Source organism: Gorilla gorilla, chromosome 18 (genome assembly GCF_029281585.2).
Source record: "Gorilla gorilla gorilla isolate KB3781 chromosome 18, NHGRI_mGorGor1-v2.1_pri, whole genome shotgun sequence".
NCBI lineage: Eukaryota > Metazoa > Chordata > Mammalia > Primates > Hominidae > Gorilla > Gorilla gorilla.
Genome location: NC_073242.2, coordinates 3920651 through 3942404, shown reverse-complemented (window position 1 = coordinate 3942404; position 21754 = coordinate 3920651). Strand labels below are relative to the sequence as shown.

The 21754-nt window shown below is 55.1% G+C and overlaps 1 protein-coding gene across 2 annotated transcripts in view; it reads left to right on the top strand.

The window, feature by feature from the left end:
• The window catches only part of AXIN1 (axin 1), a 66151-nt gene that overhangs the window by 35599 nt on the left and 8798 nt on the right, over positions 1–21754 (top strand). For both annotated transcript variants that reach the window (XM_055364716.2, XM_055364715.2), the window contains exons 3-7: positions 3007–3147; positions 7574–7670; positions 13261–13398; positions 19605–20134; positions 20649–20819. In XM_055364716.2, the coding sequence (XP_055220691.2) occupies positions 3007–3147; positions 7574–7670; positions 13261–13398; positions 19605–20134; positions 20649–20819 (1077 nt within the window). The remainder of the gene's footprint in view (positions 1–3006; positions 3148–7573; positions 7671–13260; positions 13399–19604; positions 20135–20648; positions 20820–21754) is intronic.

Sequence of the window (21754 nt, the reverse complement as noted above, 5' to 3'; positions counted from 1 at the left end):
AAAGTTACCAAAGTTCAGTGTTCCTTCATAGTAACGGAAACTTTAGTACTTAACCTGAGATCTGAGGTTGGCTGCAGTAGTTGTTAGAGTGATAATATCAGTAGCTGCTGAGCAGCTGTGGCTTAAGTATCAAAGGAATGATGGTGTCATTTACAAATACTGCATGATGCTTAAAGCAAAGAGCCTGAAGCTGCAGGCTGGTATCATTTTATCTGCTCTATGTCAGGTACAGAGAGGAGATGAGGAGTGAACCAAACTTACAAAGCCCAGCCACCGGTGGTCGTTGTTTCCAGAGAACCCCTTTCCCAAGAGCGGCCCCATGGTTGCTGTCAGCCTGAGGCTGCCGTCACCTGGCCGTGACTGTCCGTGGCCCGCAGTGAGCGACCAGGCCATAGTGGGTGGGTCAGAGGGACTCGTGGACGTCGGCGCTGGCAGGGGCCTGACATCGTGAACCGTGTTTTCCATTGTGGTGTGGGGTCCTGCACCTGCCTCCCAAGCAGCTGAGCACGGTCACCCGCACTGTTCGTATGAAAGGCCGTGCTTCTGTGTTCTGGCCCCACGCGATACCCTCCAGAGTGCATGGAGGCCACAGCCCCAGGGGAGATGGCCCCGTGCAGCGAGGCCCTGCCCACCATCGCCACAGGCTATCCCCAGCTCGCGGTGCTCGCTCATCTCCCCAGGCATCCCATGTCACCAGAGTCCAAGGTGCTGGGCTGCCTGCCCCCCTCCCATCTTGTCAAAGGGCCTTGCCTGGCGTGAGTAGAACTGGGGCTTTCCCTAGGTTCTGCTCATCAGGTGGATGGCTGGAAGCCGCGCTGGTCCCTCCCTCCACACCAAGGACTCTGATGCGCAGGTGTGCTTGCACCTCCGACATGGCAGTTCCTCCGGCCACGTGCACGTGCAGGGCGGCCCATTGTGGTAGCCTTGGGAGGTGTCTTGGTTATCTCGTGTCGCTGTGACCTGTGGAGATCCAACTGAGGTAGTCATCACCCCTCGGGGGACACATTCCAAGACCCAGGTGGAGGCCTGAAACTGCGATAGTGCTGAACCCTGTATATACTGTTTTCCCCTCTGGGAACACACCTCTGATCAAATTTAACTTACAAGTTAGGCACAGTAGAGACTAAGAACAATCGTGAATCAAATGGAATGATTGTAAGGGTGCACCATGATAAACCCCCTGTGAGGCTGACGACTGTAAGGGTGCACTGTGATAAACCCCCTGTGAGGCTGACGACTGTAAGGGTGCACTGTGATAAACCCCCTGTAAAGCCGGTCTCTTTCTCTCGCAGTCTTACCGCTCTGTGCGCACCTAGTTTCAGACCTTGGCTGAACGCAAGTAACTGAAACTAGGGAAAGCAAAGCCGAGTGGGGGCAGCCGCTAGAAGGGAGGGGCAGCCTCAGGCACACTGTGGGGATTGGCAGTTCGGACCCTGCAGAGTCCACATGCCAGCTGGTTCGCAGCACAGCAGAGCGCCCGGAAGGGGCACATGCCTTTGACAGGAGTTAGATGTGGTGGAGAGAGGCGCTTAAAATTATTGAGGACAAGATGGATTATTCGGTATTTAATGCTAACAGCTGGCTCTCCATTTTGATGTGAAGGAGTGAGCTAGATTTTATTTATTTTTTATTATTTTATTTTTTACCTCTAGGCTCTGCTGGACTGGCCTAGATTTTGTATACACACATTTCAGGTGAAGGTCTAAAAAAAACTGGAGCATATAAAGAAAAATAGAATATATTTGTAATTTTGGAATAAGGAAGGACTGTGTTTCCAAAATAGAAAATAAATAAATAAATAAAGGAAAAGATTGGAATATCTGATTTATTTATTTATTTATTTATTTATTTACTTTATTTTTGAGACGGAGTCTTACTCTGTTGCCCAGGCTGGAGTGCAGTGGCGCGATCTCGGCTCACTGCAAGCTCCGCCTCCCAGGTTCACGCCATTCTCCCGCCTCAGCCTCCCAAGTAGCTGGGACTACAGGCGCCCGCCACCACGCCCGGCTAATTTTTTGTATTTTTAGTAGAGACGGGGTTTCACTGTGTTAGCCAGGATGGTCTCGATCTCCTGACCTCGTGATCTGCCTGCCTCGGCCTCCCGAAGTGCTGGGATTAAAGGCGTGAGCCACCGTGCCCAGCCTGTCTGATTTCATAGAAATGAAAAATTTTGTTTGACCAAAATCAACCTGAGCAATGTTAAAAAGAAAAATGACATTTAGGGAGAAAATGTTTTTTGCGTATATAACCAGAGATTAATAACAAGTCTATTTGAAGACTTCTGTAAATCACCAAGAAACTCATAATCCACCCCATAGAAAATGGCAAACCATGTGAACAGATAAAGAGGAAGAAGTTTAAATGACAAATACCCTAAACTGCCAATCTGACCATTAATCAGGGAAATGCAGATTGAAAAAAGGTGTCGTTTCCCGGCTAATTTTGCAGTAACAAGAGGAGGTGAATCGTCCCAGGAGCTGGGGAGGAACCTCTGCTCTAGGTAGGGGGACAGGAGGTGGCACCACCCACACACATTGTCACATACCGGCCCTGACATCAGTCCCGTGGCCATGCTTGGACTTGGGCACAGGTGCAGAGATGTCTGAGCTGAATCCCAAGGGCCTCATCCTGATCAAAACCCAGTGTCCTCTCCCGACGTGCACTTCAGAATGAGCAGAACATCTGCGTCCCATTTCTAGTGCCGTGCACGGAGAACAAACCCAAATGATCACGTGTGGATGCTCTGTGTGTGCACCAAAGCCGCCGCCTAAAATCGGAGGAGAGATCTGGAAAGATGCCCGGTGCTTTAATGCACCCCGTTGAAAAGGACAGAGGGACAAGAGGACAGGTGGAGATGTTGGTCTTTTCTCCATGCTCCTTATTTTTCTCCAAATTGCTTGTGTTTTTAATTAATACATGGAGATATTCAGATAACATGAAAATGTGGAATAAAATGAGAGGCTGTTGGCAGGCTGTCACTAACGTGCCCTGCTTGCCTGTTTGCAGGTATGGATCCTGGCGGGAGCCAGTCAACCCCTATTATGTCAACGCCGGCTATGCCCTGGCCCCAGCCACCAGTGCCAATGACAGCGAGCAGCAGAGCCTGTCCAGCGATGCAGACACCCTGTCCCTCACGGACAGCAGCGTGTAAGTCCTGCCCCGGATACCCAGTCCCTCACGGACAGCAGTGTGTAAGTCCCGCCCCGGATACCCAGTCCCTCACGGACAGCAGCGTGTAAGTCCCGCCCCGGATACCCTGTCCCTCACGGACAGCAGTGTGTAAGTCCGGTCCCAGACACCCTGGCCCTTGAGGACAGCAATGTGTAAGTCCTGCCCCAGACACCCTGTTTCTTGCGGATGGCAGCGTGTAAGTCCCACCCTGCTGCAGAGCACGGCCAGCTCAGAGGGGGCTTCGTGCTGACCCAGAGATGCCTGGGCTTTGTCTTCAGGAGAAGCGTTTCCTGGCTCCCCAGGTCTCAGTGAGAGTGCGTCTGACATGCAGGCAGGCTGGACTGCAGAGGCTGTCCCCCACGCAGTACAAGTGAGGGCTCAGCTTTGCGTCGGTTGCTTCTCTCTGTGACCAGGGCTGCTGGGACCTCCCTATGAGGAAGGATCAAGGGTGAACCTAAGACAGTCTGTAGGCTGCCCGGGCTAGAGTTTGCTCTTTGGTTTTCAGAGTCTGGGGTTTCAGCTTAAAGACAGGCACAGGCCAGCTGCCTCACCCCTGGCTGTGGTGAGTGATGTGGTCCCTGAGGGTGGCGTTTCTGCCGACGCTGGTGCAGTACAGGGTCCTGTCTTGTCCCTGTCACCCACTTGGCAAGGGGCTGGGAGCAGGAGTGAGGGCAGATGCTGTGGTTGTGCTGAGGCCTGGGCCACACATGTGTGACGCTCGAGGTGACAGGCGGAAGCTTATTCTTTCATTGTCCAGGGAAACCCCATGTGTAGGAACGTGCTTGTTTTATGACCTCTTCCCTGTGCTTCGCAGCTGGCTTTTCGGGACCTAGGTACACCCCAGGCATTAGATGATGCCAACAGTCTTGTTGCAGTAGGGCACTGGCTGCCAGCCTGTGGGGGTCATTTGGGGTTTTGGTTACCCACGAAGCTCAGACCTTCCCAGCTCTGGTCTGTGCGCCACACGCCACCTGCCCACCAGCCATCCTAGCCAGGGCTGGGGCCGAGCCGCAGGAACCAGGGTCTCCCTGCAGCAGCCTCAGCATTGGAGGAGGCCAGCGGCTATGAACTTGTGAGCAGCTGGAGCCCGCGGACCACCACCCTCCATCCCCACTGCGGCCAGTGGTGTCCCAGATGTCTTTCCCGCTTAGCTGGGTTCTCCATGAGGAAAGCCTGGAGATCTGGATAGGGCTGGAGGAGGAGAGAGGGACTTCTCACCTGCTGGTGATTCTGCCCATCTTTTTATGAATATGTTTTAAGTGATGGTCCCACTCTGTGTACCATTTTTATGGTTCTTTTCATTTTGAGACAGGATCTCGCTGTCACCCAGGCTGGACTGCAGTGGTGCGATCTTGGCTTACTGCAGCTTCTGTCTCCTGGGCCCAAGCAATTCTGCCTCAGCCTTCAGAGTTGCTGAGGCTACAAGCGTGCGCCACCACGCCTGGCTAATGATTACTATAATTTTTGTGGAGACGAGGCCTCACTCTGCAGTCTCGAACTCCGAGGCTCAAACAGTGCACCCACTTCAGCCTCACGAGTGCTGGGATTACGGGCATGAGCCACTGTGCCCGGCTGGTTTGTTCTTTTCATTTGCCTGTCTTTAAATATTTTTCCAAAACCTGAATTTCAGATGAGGAGAACAAGTTGTCAGATTCTGTTTCTGAACCAGATTCAGCCAGCCCACATTGCCGTAGGTCTTGGCCCCTTGGTTTTTCCCCAGGTAGCTGTGGTAGTGCAGGGGCAGCTCCCTGCCCCTTCCGGGCAGAGCTGCTGTGTGTGGCTTCTCCTGGTTTCTTTCATCCTCGTTTAATTTTGAATCTTCAAAATAAAATGTCGTTGACCTGCTTTTCGCAGCACCTGACTTGAGGTTACTGGAGTTGAAGCAGTGCCTGCCGTGGTCCTGAAGCCTCGGGCCAGGTGGTTGGGTGCAGTGCAGCCCACGGAGCGCCTGACGTGCATCCTAGCATCTGGTTTCCCTCTTCCCCAAAACTGTGTTACTACAACAAAAAGTAACCTGCCAACTCAGTTTTCTCAAAAAGTCTCCTAATTCTCTCCAAGAAAAGGGACGTATGTTTCCTAAAGGGAGGACCTGAAATAAATAGGTATTTTTTTCTTGATATTCTGTTCATCTTGGTTTGTACTGAAGTGTTTAACGATTTGGAATGTGAAATTGCTACACGTACTCGAAAGCAAATCAGAGGTAAAAAGTGGACAGGTGAAGAGCATCGTTCCGGTGGGGCAGCTGGCTCAGCTTTTGTGTGGCGGCAAGCTCACAACCATTCCACATGGCAGGCTGTGGACACAGATGTGGGGACAATGTCTGATCCACAGAGGCCTGTGGAGGTTACCCAATCCAAGTATCATGTCTAAGAAACCAGTAGGTTGGTGGCTTCAGGACACTTCAGCAAACCCCGAGGCAAGTGTTAGGTGAGTTTTAGATTCACTTGTTCCTGACGCCCACCGTGGCTGACCCAGACCTGGACTCGGCTCACCATTGCCCACAACACTCAGTGGTGCTGTGACAGCCGAGGATGCCTCAGGAGTTGCCGTGTCTGCCACGCAGCCCTGGGTCGGGCACTCTCTTCAGTTGTCCCGTGTCTCCTGGCAGCTCTGGGAGGCCCCTGGGTGCGACACGGATCCCTGGAGCTGCCGTGCTTCCGAAGGCAGCTTTTCTTTCTTTCTTCCTTTTCTTTTTTGAGACGGAGTCTCGCTCTGTCGCCCAGACTGGAGTGCAGTGGCACAATCTCGCCTCACTGCAAGCTCTGCCTGCCGGGTTCACGCCATTCTCCTGCCTCAGCCTCCCGAGTAGCTGGGACTACAGGCACCCGCCACCACACCCGGCTAATTTTTTGTATTTTTAGTAGAGACGGGGTTTCACCGTGTTAGCCAGGATGGTCTCGATCTCCTGACCTCGTGATCCGTCCGCCTCGGCCTCCCAAAGTGCTGGGATTACAGGCGTGAGCCACCGCGCCCAGCCCGAAGGCAGCTTTTCTAATAGCTGGGAGAGGGCGAAGGCTTTCATGAAGGATGGTTGTGTGTGAGTTATCTTAACCCTGGGGTAATTATTCAGACCATGTATAATCTGACTTACGTGTTTTTTATGATCTTCTAAAGGGTTCATAAAGAAAACCTGTTGTGGGCCGGGCGCGGTGGCTCACGCCTGTAATCCCAGCAGTTTGGGAGGCCAAGGCAGGCGGATCACGGGGTCAGGAGATCGAGACCATCCTGGTTAACACGGTGAAACCCCGTCTCTACTAAAAAATACAAAAAATTAGCCAGGTGTGGTGGTAGGCACCTGTAGTCCCAGCTACTCGGGAGGCTGAGGCAGGAGAATGGCGTGAACCCGGGAGGCGGAGCTTGCAGTGAGCCGAGATCGCGCCGCTGCACTCCAGCCTGGGCGACAGAGCAAGACTCTGTCTCAAAAACAAAAAGAAAAAATAAAAGAAAACCTGTTGCTAAAGAGCTACCTTGTGCCTCCCTCAGAGACCACACTGCCCTGCCAGCTCCTGGAGAGAAGCAGAGTGTGCAGCCTTGGCATCTCTTATCTTTCCGTGGGGCACTGGTTGTCCTGGCTGCCCACTGTGTAACCCTGAAATGTTTTTGGTCCATTTAGCAATGCCCTCCAAGGCAGGCACACTGCACAGTGGTCTAGGCCACAAGCAGGGGCCGGCAAACGTTTCCCGTGCAGGGCTGGCAGTGAATATGTGAGGCTTTGCAGCCACATGCAGTCCCTGTCACAGATTCTTCCCCTACCCTTTAAAAATGTAGAAACCTTGGCCGGGCACGGTGGCTTGCGCCTGTAATCCCAGCACTTTGGGAGGCCGAGGCAGGCGGATCACGAGGTCAGGAGATTGAGACCATCCTGGCTAACACAGTGAAACCCCGTGTCTACTAAAAATCCAAAAAAATTAGCTGGGTGTGGTGGCGGGCACCTGTAGTCCCAGCTACTCGGGAGGCTGAGGCGGGAGAATGGGGTGAACCCGGGAAGTGGAGCTTGCAGTGAGCCAAGATCGTGCCACTGCACTCCAGCCTGGGCGACAGAGCGAGACTCTGTCTCAAAAAAAAGAAGAAAAAAAAATGTAGAAACCACTCTTAGCTGTCAGGCCCTAAAGAACAGGCAGGCACAAGGAGGCTTTGCGGAGGTGCCCAGTAAACACCAGATAGGAGAGCGCGTGGCTGGGCACCTGGGCTTTACCATCACGTGTGAACCTTTGTGTGTACATGTTCCCCTGTGCACACATGGGTGCCTGCGTCACCTGTGTGCACGTGTCTCAGTGGTGGTGGCTCACAGGTGTCATCACCATTGCCTGCTGACCGGCGGTCGGGGCCAGGAGCTCTACTGGCACGGTGCTGGCCCTCCTGCTCCTCTCTGAGTTAACGGCTGCCTCTTTCTCCTGGACAGGGATGGGATCCCCCCATACAGGATCCGTAAGCAGCACCGCAGGGAGATGCAGGAGAGCGTGCAGGTCAATGGGCGGGTGCCCCTACCTCACATTCCCGTAAGTACCGGCTCTGTGGCCCTCAGCCCATCGTCCTCCCCACTCAGCGTGGGCCTGGTGAACTGGTCCGCGGCAAAGGCACTTGCCTGGCCTCCCACGAGCCAGGCTTACCTCTAGGTGTAAGTGTGTGATCCCAGCAACATCTGCAAGTGGCCAGTCCCTGAGGGCAGCAGGGGACATCAAGTCTCAGGCAGCATTTAGGGCCCAGAGGGAGCTATTCATTCAGAAGAGCCCCCACGCCCCAAGGCCACACCCTCCCTGGTGGCAGGAAGTGTCCTGCCTTGTGAAGGTGGATGCTTCCCCTCAAGAGGGGGAGCTCTGAGCCTTTCTCAAGACTCAGAGCCCAGGCCTGGCCCCTGCACAGCCCTTGGGGAAAACTTGGTGTTTTTGTGGCTGAACAGTGGTTGTCTCCAGGTAAAGGTCTTGATTTTAAAGCTGCCTTGGCTTTCGCTGTTGCATGGAATCATGGCATCTTTGCCCAGTCTCGGGCCTGGGGGCTAGTCTTGATTTTAAAGCTGCCTTGGCTTTCGCTGTTGCATGGAATCATGGCACCTTTGCCCAGTCTCGGGCCTGGGGGCTTGGCTGGGCAGCTTGGCTGGGCAGTAGGTCACGGAGCTGAGTGCTAGCTGGAGCCCAGCAAAGCCTGACTCCGTCTACAGAGCATTCCTGCGTTGATGAACGGATTAATGATCTTTCCTTATTTTGATGGGTTGACTTTGAACAGCAAAGATGTTACAAGAAGATGAGAAAAGTGTTTTCTTTTTTTTTTTTGAGATACGAGTTTTGCTGTCACTGCAAGCTCTGCCTCCCGGGTTCACGCCATTCTCCTGCCTCAGCCTCCCCAGTAGCTGGGACTACAGGCGCCCGCCACCACGCCCGGCTAATTTTTTGTATTTTTAGTAGAGATGGGGTTTCACCGTATTAGCCAGGATGGTCTCGATCTCCTGACCTCGTGATCTGCCCGTCTCGGCCTCTCAAAGTGCTGGGATTACAGGCGTGAGCCACCACGCAACCCACTGTTAGCCGCGGTGTCTGAGGTTAAACCACGTGACCATCTGAGTGTCTGTGCAGGGAAGTAGGCATTTTGAGAGCACTGACACAGTCTTGGTCAGGATTTCTTAGCCTTTTAGCTTTTCTGCAGACATCAGTTTCCAAGTAAGGAATTTCTTTGTGGTTGAAAAGAAAGGACGTTGGTTTGTTCTCACTTCTGAGAAGATGCCAGCCAACCCTTGACTCAGGTTTGGCTAAAACTAGGCACTGATGGTGTCTACTTAACAAAAAGTGGCTGACATTGTAGGCTGTGTGTGGCTGCGTGCGTGTGTGCGTGCATGTGCTGTGGAAGATCTGGGGCCCTGCCTGCCAGGCAGGGCCCAAGGCTATCATGAGATCACAGCCCAAGTCGAGGGCGCCTGCACAGCCACCAGCCTCTGATTTTCAAGTCACAGGTCCTGAACGTCAAGAACGCGCGGAGCCGCTGGGATGAAGGAGGCCCGAGAGACAAGACAGCTGAGCAACCACAGGCCTGGGCCAGCCCTCTGTGCCCATGAGGACGGGGCTTGAGTGGGCTGAGGCCCGCGGGAGGCTTCTGTCCACAGGGGTGCCCCGATTTTGGGGTGCTGGTCAGAGTCTTCGTGTGTAGAAAGTGCACGCCACAGACTCTGGATGAGGGGGCGTCAGGCAGACAACCTCCCCTCAGAAGGGTCAGGAAGGACAGAAGCTGTGGAGTGTGTTGGTGCCTGGAACGTGGACCTGGAAAGACCTCTCAGGATGCAACACAGCGAAAAGAGGACGCCTATGGCGAGTCCCTGGTGTTGTCGTCAGAACCTTCCAGAACCGAGGGAAGCACAGAGCCCTCAGGTCCTGGAGGGTCACATTTGAGTCGCCAGGAAGATGAAAGCCAACAGAGGCGGCAGGCACAGACAGGAGCAGGCCCTGCTGCGTTCCGCACCCCCAGAGGGCCCTTGTGTGGTGGGGTGGGGGCCGCAGTGTGTGTTTCTGTGTGAACAGTCTGCAGCAAACAACCTCATCGGAGGTTCTGTAGGAACCTACATCAGGTCCGTGTGGCCTGTCAGGTGGGGCTGTGGTTGGAACCTTTGGTGGGAGGTCCCTCAGCCAGAGGCCCAAGTGAGAAACCCACATCACGGGCACAGCTGCCCGGGGCCTGCTCACTGCTGCTACTGGGAAACTGGACCCGAGGATGGTGGTGAGCAGAGGTGGGGGGAAGCCCAGGAAGCGGATAAGGTAGCAGGTCGTGCCGTGGCCGCACTGCCCACTTCTGCTCTGTTGAGGGCCTTGGTTTTGCAAAAGCTATGCCGTTTCTCTGGTGGGTCCATAGCTCTGCAGCAGGGACAGCAGGAGGGGAGCAGCTTAGACGCTCATAGGAGCAGAACCCTGTTGTGGCTGCACCCATGGAGGCCCAGGCTGTGTGCACCTTGTGAGACTCTTTAACACCTGACCATCAGAGTTGGAGCAGGTTCATCCCGAAAACCCCCCTGCCCCCACTGTCCATGGAAAAATTGTCTTCTACAAAACTGGTCCCTGGTGCCAAAAGGTTGGGGGCCATGGCTTTACAGCATCTGGTACCAGAATCCGTGCCCTGCGGGGAGGGGCCTCTTCATCTTTAGCCTTTGCAGTTACTTGGAAGTTTCACGTTTTCATTTACTTGGCTTTTTCCTTTATGATATTTTTTTCTGTTCCTCTAAAGCTGGAGAGGTTGCCATTCTCTGTAAGTCTGATGACTCTGACAGTTTTGCTGTTCTCAGAACCGTGGTGACGCAGCCTGCAGGGCCACCTGGAGTCTTTTTATGGAGCTCTCGTGGCGGCATGAGCGCTCCTGTTGGCCCCTCAGCCGTGCTGCTCTCTGGGCCTGATGATGGGCTTTTCGTCCTGCCCTTGGTCTCTGTGGTGCTGACTGTTCAGACCATGAGCGCTTCTGTCTGTGCCTCTGGCTGTCTGCAGACACAGCAGCCGTGGTCCCTGCAGTGCTGGCAGCTCCCATTCCTGTGTGTGCCACTCCCACGTCTGCGCCTTGCCCAGCACTGGGCACGGAAAAGCCAGCATGGCCCCCCAGCCACCCAGCCTCCAGGCCCCGGGTGCAGCGGGAAAGGGCGGCTTGTTAGTTCCTTGCCATCTGTGTGGACGCCCTGCTGTCCACACACCCAGACACACCGGCCCACATCCCTGCTGGTGCCAGCCCCAGCCTTCCTCATCATCTTCTAGAAGGACTGGATGCTCCTCCTTGGCTCCAGGACAGACCCCTTCCTGGCGCTGTGCACAGCCCAGACTCCAGCAGTGACTTTTCCCAGCTCTGAGGCATCACTCAGTGTCCTGGGCGTGCCCTTGGCCCCTTCATACTCCACGTTCCTTGAAGTGAAGCCTGTGGCTCCAGGGCCAGCCTCTCTCTGAGCCTCGTCTACTATGGAACATCTGAGCCTGGAGGAGGCCTTTTGTGTGGCCCCTGTGTCCAGTCTCACCCCATCCTTCTGAGGTTTAGGTGCTGTTTCTACTCTCATTGTGTAGATGAGAAACGGGTGCACAGAGCCAGGACCGCGCCAGAGCCCACGGCAGGAGGGCAGGAAGGCCACACACACGGAGGGTCCCGCCTCCCATCTGCCACCCCGCTTGCTTGTCACAGGGGAGCTGTCCCTGGCTGCATCCCTCCGCGGCTTAGACACTAGCGGCCTGGATTTTAAAACCTGTTTTGCTATGAAGGATGTTATTGGAGCAGCTGGCAAAATTGGAATAAGATCTGCCACGTGATGTTATTGTATCAGGGTCAGTTTTTTTAACCATCCATATTTGTACTGTGGTTAGGTATGAGAGCGACCTTGCTTTTGTTAAATACACTCTAACTGGTTCAGAAAAGTGAGCGTGCCTGTGTGTGTGCACGTGTGTGGGTGTGTGTGTGTACGCATGTGCCTGCCAGTAAGGGGATGATAAAGCAGTTACGGCAGAATGTGAGCCCTTGGGGAATCTGGGTGAAGGTGGACGGGAATTCCTTGTTCTATTTTTGCAGCTGTTTTGAAGTTTGAAATTTAAAATGAAGTACCCTCGAAAGTTACACAGGGCCAGGCATGGTGGCTCACACCGGTAATCCCAGTGCCTTGGGAGGCCGAGGTGGGAGGAGTTTGAGGCCAGCCTGGACAGCAAGACCCCCATCTCTGTTTTTAAAAAAAGCTATAGAGGGGCCGGGCACAGTGGCTTATGCCTGTAATCCCAGCACTTTGGGAGGCTGAGGCAGGCAGATCACGAGGTCAAGGAGATCGAGACCATCCTGGCTAACACGGTGAAATCCCGTCTTTACTAAAAATACAAAAAAATTAGCCGGGCGTGGTGGCAGGCGCCTGTAGTTCCAGCTACTCGGGAGGCTGAGGCAGGAGAATGGCATGAACCCGGGAGGCGGAGCTTGCAGTGAGCCGAGATCGCACCACTGCACTCCAGCCTGGGCGACAGAGCGAGACTCTGTCTCAAAAACAAAAACAAAAAAACAAAAACAAACAAAAAGCTATACGGTATATTACTATAAAATACATTGCAGATGTATTGTTATTATTTTGAGACGGGGTCTCACTCTCTCACCCGGGCTGCAGGGCAGTGGCATGATCTCGGCTCACTGCAGCCTTGATCTCCCAGGACTTATGTGATCCGATCCTCCCACCTCAGCCTCCCAAGTAGTCGGGACCACAGGTGCCACCACACCCGGCTAATTAAAAAAAATTTTTTTTTGTAGAGATGAGGTCTCACTTTGTTGGCCAGACTGGTCTCTTTAATTTCTGGGCTCGAGTAATCTGCTCGCCTCTACTTCCCAAAATGCTGTGACTATAGGCGTGAGCCACCACCTGGCCTTTACATTCTTTTAAAAAGGAAAGCCTGCCTTTCCCAGACCTCCCCTGTCCTCCAAATTCTGTGCATCCTTCCCTGCCGTGGGGCCTTGGGGGCCTTCTGCTCACACCTTCTGCAGGCGTCTCCTCCAGTGTTTTTCTGAAGTGGGTGGGGAGCGCCGGCTGTGTGTCCTGAAGCTGCCCTGCTCAGGCCTCGTGATCTGGTAGTCGGGAGACGCTGGAAAGAAGCAGCCCTGTCTCCTGGGTCCGTGGGGAATGAAGGACAGACTGGCCAGACATGAAAAGGGGGGCTGTGAGGAAGTTGATTCCCAACTGAAAGGAGGAAAAAGTAAACTCTTGCTTTAAAATACAACAAAGGCCGGGCCCGGTGGCTCACACCTGTAATCTCGGCACTTTGGGAGGCTGAGGTGGGCGGATCACCTGAGGTCAGGAGTTTGAGACCAGCCTGGCCAACATGACGAAACCCCATCCCTACTAAGAATACAAAAATTAGCCAGGCGTGGTGGTGGGCACCTGTAGTCCCAGCTACCTGGGAGACCAAGGCAGGAGAATCGCTTGAACCCGGGAAGCAGAGGTTGCAGTGAGCCAAGATCACGCCATTGCACTCCAGCCTGGGTGACAGAGCAAGAGTTTGTCTCAAAAAAATAAAATAAAATACAGCATAGATAGCACACGCTCTTTCCCTTCACAAAGAAATGTTTAGCCAGTGACCTCTCAACCCCCGTGCCTCACAGTCCTGTCCCTCGCAGCGCACGCACCGGGTGCCGAAGGAGGTCCGTGTGGAGCCTCAGAAGTTCGCGGAGGAGCTCATCCACCGCCTGGAGGCTGTGCAGCGCACGCGGGAGGCCGAGGAGAAGCTGGAGGAGCGGTTGAAGCGCGTGCGCATGGTGAGTGGGCCACGTCAGTGTCGCACTCCGCGTCGGTGTCGTGCTGTTTTCTTACAGCCGGGATGTCCTGACGTTCAGGACAGCTTTGGCCCCCGTTCTTCATGGGGATGCCCGGGGCTGGCCGAGGCCTGCTGACCCATGAGGCCTCCCGGCTGAATCCCCTGTGCCCCTTTCTCTGCAGCCGAGCCCCAGCTCAAGATGGGATGTCCCAGCGGCCCCATGCCACCCTCAGAGGCCCAGAGACACACCTTGGTCACCTGCATTGAAGGGGCTGGGGGTGACACAGCTGCCTGCTGTGTGCCTGGTCCTTTGTGGGTGGCAGGGCCACAAGCTGAGACTGCAGCAGGTGATCTCAACTTCTTCACCCCATGTGGCTGGCAAGTGAGATGAGCATGTGCAGAGCAGGAAGGGCTAGTGGCGTGCAGGAGTTTTTTCTACGTGCAGTTGGGGGCTGCGATGCCTGAGACTTTCTGCCACCTCCTGGTCACTTTTGGTTCCTTGAGGCCATGGTGCACGGCCTTCTAGGCACTTGTGTTGTAGGACTCTTTGCTTAGTTCAGCTAAAAACAGGTCCCTTTCACATGGCCACGAAAAATTAGGCTCACAGACAATTTGAAGGGTGAGAAGGACAGAGTTTATTGGGTGAAAAGGTAAAAAGGGAAACGGGCGGGCGCAGTGGCTCACGCCTATAATCCCAGCAATTTTGGGAGGCCGAGGTGGGTGGATCACCTGAGGTCAGGAGTTCGAGACCAGCCTGGCCAAAATGGTGAAACACCATCTCTAATGAAAAATACAAAAATTAGCCGGGTTGGTGGCGGGCGCCTGTAATCCCAACTACTCAGGAGGCTGAGGCTGGAGAATCGCTTGAACCCAGGAGGCAGAGGCTTCAGTGTGCCGAGATTGCGCCACTGCCCTCCAGCCTGGGTGACAAGAGTGAAACTCTGCCTCAAAAAAAAAAAAAAAAAAAATCACTTCCCGCAAAGCCAGAGTTCTGCTAGTGTGCTTCCCGCCTCGCAGATTGAATCCCAGGTTCCACCTAGGAAGAGGCGGGGCCCGGCTCCTCCCCGCTGCAAATGGTGCAGACTTCTGTGGCTCCACCCCAGTGTGCGCTCCTCCCAGTGCGCAAGCCGGCTGGAGTTTCTCTGGAGACCCCTTCCCACCTGGTCGTCTCACTTGCAAGGCTGCCTTTGCTGGCCGGGCGGGCAGTGCACACCTGTGACCCCAACACTATGGGAGGCTGAGGCGAGTGAAGCACTTGAGCCGAGGAGTTTGAGCCCACCCTGGGCAATGTGGCAAATTCCTGTCTCTAGAAAAAATTTCAAAATTAGCTGGGCGTGGTGGCACACACCTATGGTCCCAGGTATTCAGGAAGCTGAGGTGGGAGGATCACTTGAGCCCAGGAGGTCAGGGCTACAGTGAGCCGAGGCTGTGCCACTGCACTCCAGCCTGGGTGCCAAAAAAAAATGCCTTTGCTTTTCTCTTAGCCAGATTAATTCCTATGGGAGGTCAGTGGGCACCATTGAGTTGGGGGGTGGTCCTTCATTCTCCTTTCAATGTTCGTGAATATGAATACTTAGAAAATGTATACACTTCTGAGCGTTTCCATTCACCTGATCCTTGATGTAAAATGCAGACCTTCAGCTCTCCTCAGACCACAGGAGACCCCTCAGTACACTCACTCTTTCACCCACTACCCGGGTGAGCTGTGCCCTGAAGCCTGGAGATGCCACCATGAGGATGGACGCAGGGTGCCGCTGGTGGTGCCCATCTGGGACACCGTGCGCCGGGCACTCCATTGAGATGGCAGGCAGACCTTACATAGCTCGTTGAGCAGCTGGGATTCATGGCGGGGACCAGGTGTGGTCGCTGCAGATGGTGGAGCTCTCCATGAAGGGGTTTGTGTGGAAATGTCTCACACACACACGTCGATTTGTTTTATCCTCAGTAAATTGTTTTGCCACCGTGTGGAGCTGCATCCTCTCGTCTCCCCTGGCCGTTGGTCTGAGGGTGACCCTCATCTGGGTAGGGCACAGGTGTGGGTGGTGCCAGCTCCAGGGCTCTGCAGGTGCCAAGTTCACCTTCTCCACAGTCCCCCAAGGAAAGGACTCAGGGAATTTGTCCTCCAATATCGGGAACCTAGCCGGGGCCGCAGGGCTGGCAGGAGCAGCATCAGTGCTGCGTGGTCCCTGTGGCGGTGAGAGTGAGGCCTCGCCTTGCAGACCTGGTGGTCACTGGAGCGGCTCGCTTGCTTCCTGGGGTGGCCCTGAGGAGGCTGGCTGTGCGCACCTGAGGCCAGCGGCGTTCTGTGGCGGCCCTGGGGAGGCTGGCTGTGCCCACGTGAGGCCAGCGGCATTGGGGCCTGCCTGGGAGCCTTACTGGGCTGTTGTCTGAAAACCAAACATTGGGAACAGAGTTACCATGAATATGGACATGTCAGCAGGCCACATCTGGGCCCACGGGCTGTGACGTCAGCATCATCATTTGGGTGACAGGTGAAGGTTAGCAGCCCTTAAACAAACATGCTCACAAAAGAAACGTAAGAAAGGAAGCCTTTGCTGTTTTGCTGCCGTGTTGGCTGCTGTCATTTTCTGTGGAAGCCTTTGCTGTTTTGTTGTTGTGTCGGTCGCCAGCCGCTGTAATTTTCTGTGGAACCCTTTGCTGTCATGTTGGCCCTCTGTAATTTTCTGATCTTTGCGCCTCGACCCATTCGCAGTGTGTGCTTCTAGTAGGGCAGGTTCACATTTTGAGTGACACATTTTTTTAAAAAAATATTTTTGTAGAGATGGAATCTTGCTATATTACCCACACTAGTCTTGAACTCCTGGCCTCAAGTGATCCTCCTACCTCAGCTTCCCGAAGTGTTGGGATTTCAGTCACGAGCCACCGCGCCTAGCCTTAAGCAAGACATGTTAAAGGCAGGCGTAGCCACAGGTGCTGAGTGTGTGGCTCTCCCCTGTGACTCTCAAGGCTTCCCCACCCCATGGAGTCCTGGCTCTGTCCCAGCAACAGGGAGCATGGCAGTGCCCACAGGTGTGTGGATCCAGCACCACCAGGGCCCAGGAGTGGTGGTCCTTCCCTAAAAGGAATAACTCCAGTTTTTTGTTTGTTTGTTTTTTTGTTTGTTTTTTTTTTTTGCTTTGTTTTGTTTTGTTTTGTTTTTTGAGACAGAGTCTCGCTCTGTCTCCTAGGCTGGAGTGCAGTGGCGCGATCTCGGCTCACTGCAACCTCCGCCTCCTGGGTTCAACCAATTCTTCTGCCTCAGCCTCCTGAGTAGCTGGGACTACAGGCGCCCACCATCACGCCCGGCTAATTTTTTTGTATTTTTAGTAGAGACGGGGTTTCACCGTGTTAGCCAGGATGGTCTCGATCTCCTGACCTCATGATCCGCCAGCCTCGGCCTCCCAAAGTGCTGGGATTACAGGCGTGAACTCCAGATTTTTTAAATTACCTATTTTCATTGTGAAATTTGGGAAATTAAAGCACAAAGAAGAAGACAAAAACCATTAGCCGAGTGGTTAAGTTAATCTGTAACATTTCACAGCCCCATGATAGAATTCCTGCCGATGTGGAGCTCGGCCAAGGCAGCAAACGGCATCAAAACTCCAAACACTTTTAGTCCCTAGGAAGACCCTCGGTTAAGATTTCTCCCCAGAGTGCCCGGGCCCTTTAGTCCTACAGAACCAAGGAAAGGGAGGCAGCATAGCTGCATCCGCCAGGGGATGCCCACCACCCACCTGTCCCCCGGCTCTGCCCCAGCGTCCATCTGTCCTCTTTAGTGCCATATTTCACCCTCAGCCCCAGTGCAGGTGCCCACAGCCAAGCCCACACCAGCTCCAGGGCACGCCTGTTCCAGTTGCATTTGGATACTTTTGCAGGTGTGAGAGTTGGGTGCTAAATGTGGGGAGGTTTGTTTATGTTAAAATATAGAGGTAGGTGGGGCACAGTGGCTCACATCTGTAATCCCAACACTTTGAGAGGCCAAGACAGAAGGATCACTTGAGGCCAGGCGTTTAAGAGCAGGCTGGACAGCATAGTGAGATTCCCCATCTCCACAAAAAAAAAGAAAAAGAAAAAATTAATGGGACATGGTGGCATGCACCTGTAGTCCCAGCTACTTGGGAGGCTGAAGCAAGAAGATCGCTTGACCCCTGGAGGTTGAGCTGCCTTGAGCTGTGATGGCACCACTGCGATCAGGTGTGGTGGCTCACACCTGTAATCCTAGCACTTTGGGAGGCCAAGGTGGGTGGATCACCTGAGGTCAGGAGTTCGAGACCAGCCTGGCAAACAGGGTGAAACCCAGTCTCTACTAAAAATACAAAAAATTTAGCTGGGCATGGTGGTGGGTGCCTGTAATCCCAGCTACCCGGGAGGCTGAGGCAGGAAAATTACTTGAACCGGGGAGGCGGAGATTGCAGTGAGCCAACCTTGCGCCATTGCACTACAGCCTGGGACACAAGAGTGAAACTCCGTCTCAGAAAAAAAAAAAAAATTAAAAATAGGCCGGGCACAATGGCTCACACCTGTAATCCCAGCACTTTGGGAGGCCGAGGTGGGCGGATCACGAGGTCAGGAGATCGAGACCATCCTGGCTAACACGGTGAAACTCCATCTCTACTAAAAATATAAAAAATTAGCCGGGCGTGGTGGCGGGTGCCTGTAGTCCCAGCTACTGGGCAGGCTGAGGCAGGAGAATGGCGTGAACCCGGGAGGCAGAGGTTGCAGTGAGCCGAGATCGTGCCACTGCACTCCAGCCTGGGTGACAGAGCGAGACTCCGTCTCAAAAAAATGAAAATAAATAGGCCGGTTGCGGTGGCTCACACCTGTAATCCCAGCACTTTGGGAGGCCGAGGGTGGTGGATTACCTGAGGTTAGGAGTTTGAGACCAGCCTGGCCAACATGGTGAAACCCCGTCTCTACTAAAAATACAAAAAAATTAGCCAGGCATGGTGGCAGACTCCTATAATCCCAGCTACTCGGTAGGCTGAGGCAGGAGGATTGCTTGAGCCCGGGAGGTGGAGGTTGCAGTGAGCCAAGATCGTGCCACTGCACTCCAGCCTGGCTGACAGAGCAACTCTGACTCTAAATAAATAAATACACACATAGATACATGGTAGCTTAGTTCCCGCTCTTTCTTTTGTATTGACACCAGATTTACTCAACACTGTTTTAGTTTGTCAGTCCAATAAGATGAGAAAATAAGTATGAGATGCAACTTGGAATAAAAGTGATCAGATGTTTGCTCTGACAGATAAGCTTCGGCACCTGTTAACTTGGAGAATCAAGTGAAACTCCACCGGCTTCATGTGGAAGCTCGTCAGGCAGCATCACAACATGTACATAACCCAAGAGCCGTTCTGTACAAGGGCGAGGTTCTCCTTAAAATATAATGGGAGGCCGGGCACGGTGGCTCACGCCTGTCATCCCAACACTTTGGGAGGCCGAGGTGGGTGGATCATGAGGTCAGGAGTTTGAGACCAGCCTGACCAACATAGTGAAATCGTGTCTCTACTAAAAATACAAAAATTAGCTGGGTGTGGTGGCGCACACCTGTAGTCCCAGCTACTTGGGAGGCTGAAGGAGGAGGATCGCTTGAACCCAGGAGGCAGAGGTTGCAGTGAGCCGAGATGGCACCATTGCACTCCAGCCTGGGTAACAGAGCAAGACTCTGTCTCAAAAAATATATATATATGCAGGCCAAGGCAGGCAGATTGCTTGAGCTCGGGCATTCGAGACCAGCCTGGCCAATATGGTGAGAATCGCATCTGTCCCCAAAATACAAAAAAATTAGCTGGGCGTGGTGGCACACGGCTGTGGTCTCCGCTATTCTGGAGGCTGAGGTGGGAGGATCGCTTGAGCCTAGGAGGCGGAGGCTGCAGTGAGCTGAGATCACACCACTGTTCTCCAGCCTGGGCAACAGAGCAAGAACTTGTCTCAAAAAAAGAATAAAACTAAACTAAATCTGTGCAGAGCTCCGCCCACAGCCGATACATACGCCGCATTCCTTGAGGCCCTGCTGTCTCTGCTCCTTCTGTCTATGCCCCGTCCTGCCTCTCCATCCTCAGGGACAGGACTGGTGGGGAGGGGCCCCCGGCCACCCTGGGCTGGGACGGCATCTGCTGGGGCTGCTGGGTCAGGCCTGATGCTTTTTGTTTTCCCCAAGTGTGCAGCTGGTGCTGAGAGGTGATGGTGCTGCTTGTCCCCACACAGGAGGAGGAAGGTGAGGACGGCGATCCATCCTCAGGGCCCCCAGGGCCGTGTCACAAGCTGCCTCTCGCCCCCGCTTGGCACCACTTCCCGCCCCGCTGTGTGGACGTGGGCTGTGCCGGGCTCCGGGATGCACATGAGGAGAACCCTGAGAGCATCCTGGACGAGCACGTACAGCGTGTGCTGAGGACACCTGGCCGCCAGTCACCTGGGCCTGGCCACCGCTCCCCGGACAGTGGGCACGTGGCCAAGATGCCAGTGGCACTGGGGAGTGCCGCCTCGGGGCACGGGAAGCACACACCCAAGTCAGGGGCGAAGCTGGACGCGGCCGGCCTGCACCACCACCGACACGTCCACCACCACGTCCACCACAGCACAGCCCGGCCCAAGGAGCAGGTGGAGGCCGAGGCCACCCGCAGGGCCCAGAGCAGCTTTGCCTGGGGCCCGGAACCACACGGCCATGGGGCAAGGTCCCGAGGCTACTCAGAGAGTGTGGGCGCTGCCCCCAACGCCAGTGATGGCCTCGCCCACAGGTGAGCGTGTGCCTGTCAGTGAGGAGGGGGCTTGGGGTGAGGCTGTGTCCCTGCAGAAGGCCAGAACCTCCTCATAAAACTCAGCAAACCCAGGACTGCCAGCAACAGGCAGGAGGCCCCTCTGCTGGAGGGAGTGGACTGGGCCCTGGGTCAGGGGAGTCCACGCCGTGACCTCAGGTGGGAGATGAAGGTTAGGAGCCACAGCCCGACCCTGGCTCCCACTCTGGCCCTCAGTCTTCAGGGGGTGAGCAGTGACTGCTTGTGTGTTTAGAGAGGAAACCAACCCCCAGACAGCACCAGGACAGCGGGCAGGGGACAGCAGGTGGGGGACAGGGGGCAGGGGACAGCGGGTGGGGGACAAGCGGGCAGGGGACAGCGGACAGGGGACAGCGGGCGGCGGCTGCACCACGGGAGCCTTACAGATGCCAGGAGGGGGCCTCGCAGACGAGGAAGGGGCACAGCCTCGGCCACCGGAGGCCAGGGCGACTCGCAGCTCTTGCTCTTGCCCTTGCAGTGGGAAGGTGGGCATGGCGTGCAAAAGAAATGCCAAGAAGGCTGAGTCGGGGAAGAGCGCCAGCACCGAGGTGCCAGGTGCCTCGGAGGACGCGGAGAAGAACCAGAAAATCATGCAGTGGATCATTGAGGGGGAAAAGGAGATCAGCAGGCACCGCAGGACCGGCCACGGGTGAGCACCCTGCACGCAGCCAGCCTCGTGGGGCCTGCTTTGCCACCCCTGGCCTCCGTACAGTCTCAGTGTGTGCAGCTTCAGTGTGTGTGGCGAGTGTCGCCTGTGACGCCTCACACTTCCCCTGTCACTGTGGCACCCTCCCGGGCACCCTCTAGCAGGCTCCCTGGGCCCGTCTCTAGGAGGAAAACCTCATGTCCCCAGAGAGAGGCTGTCCCTGAAGCCCCGAGCAGGAGGGAAGTTGACGTGGCTGTCACCCCGCAGGCAGCACAGATGCTCTCGGAAGGTCATTTCCAGTCTGACCCCCACATGAGAATGACCTAAGTCACCTGGGAAGGCCCCCGCTGACCGTCACTCCCGAGGTGCCCACGGAGGAGCCTTCTGTGCTCACACCTGGCCGTCCTGCTGAGGGCTGAGGAGGGCTCTTGTGTAGCGTGAGCACTTCTCTCCTCCCAGAAGGGCAGAGGCCTTGCGTGTGGTGTGGAGCAAGGCCCCGTCGCCACAGGTCCAGCCCCTGCTGCTGCCCGCCAGGCCAGTCTTGGTGTTGCCCCTGCTCGCCCCCTGGGCCTGCACTCGTGCCCGGAACCCAGCAGAGGGCCAGGGGCCCCACAGTGGTGGTACCCCCCACCTTCCTGTCGTGGTCAGAGGCAGGTCAGCTGGGAAGTGTTGGCTCTGGTGGGTGGATGGCCCCAGCTTCCTCAGTCTTAGGTCCTGATCTGTCCCCCACCCACACCCAGGCCCTGGCCAGGACGCACCTCCCTTCGCATTACTTGATGAGAACTTGTGAGGCAGCTGAGTGCCTGGGGCGCGGCCCTCCTGCCTGTGTTGGAAGCCTGTCCCGCAAGGCCTTGGGGTCCCCATCGGTGCTGACTGGGGTGGGGATGGGCTCATCGTTTTTCTGGGGCTCCTGAGGGAACAGGGGTGCACAGCACCTT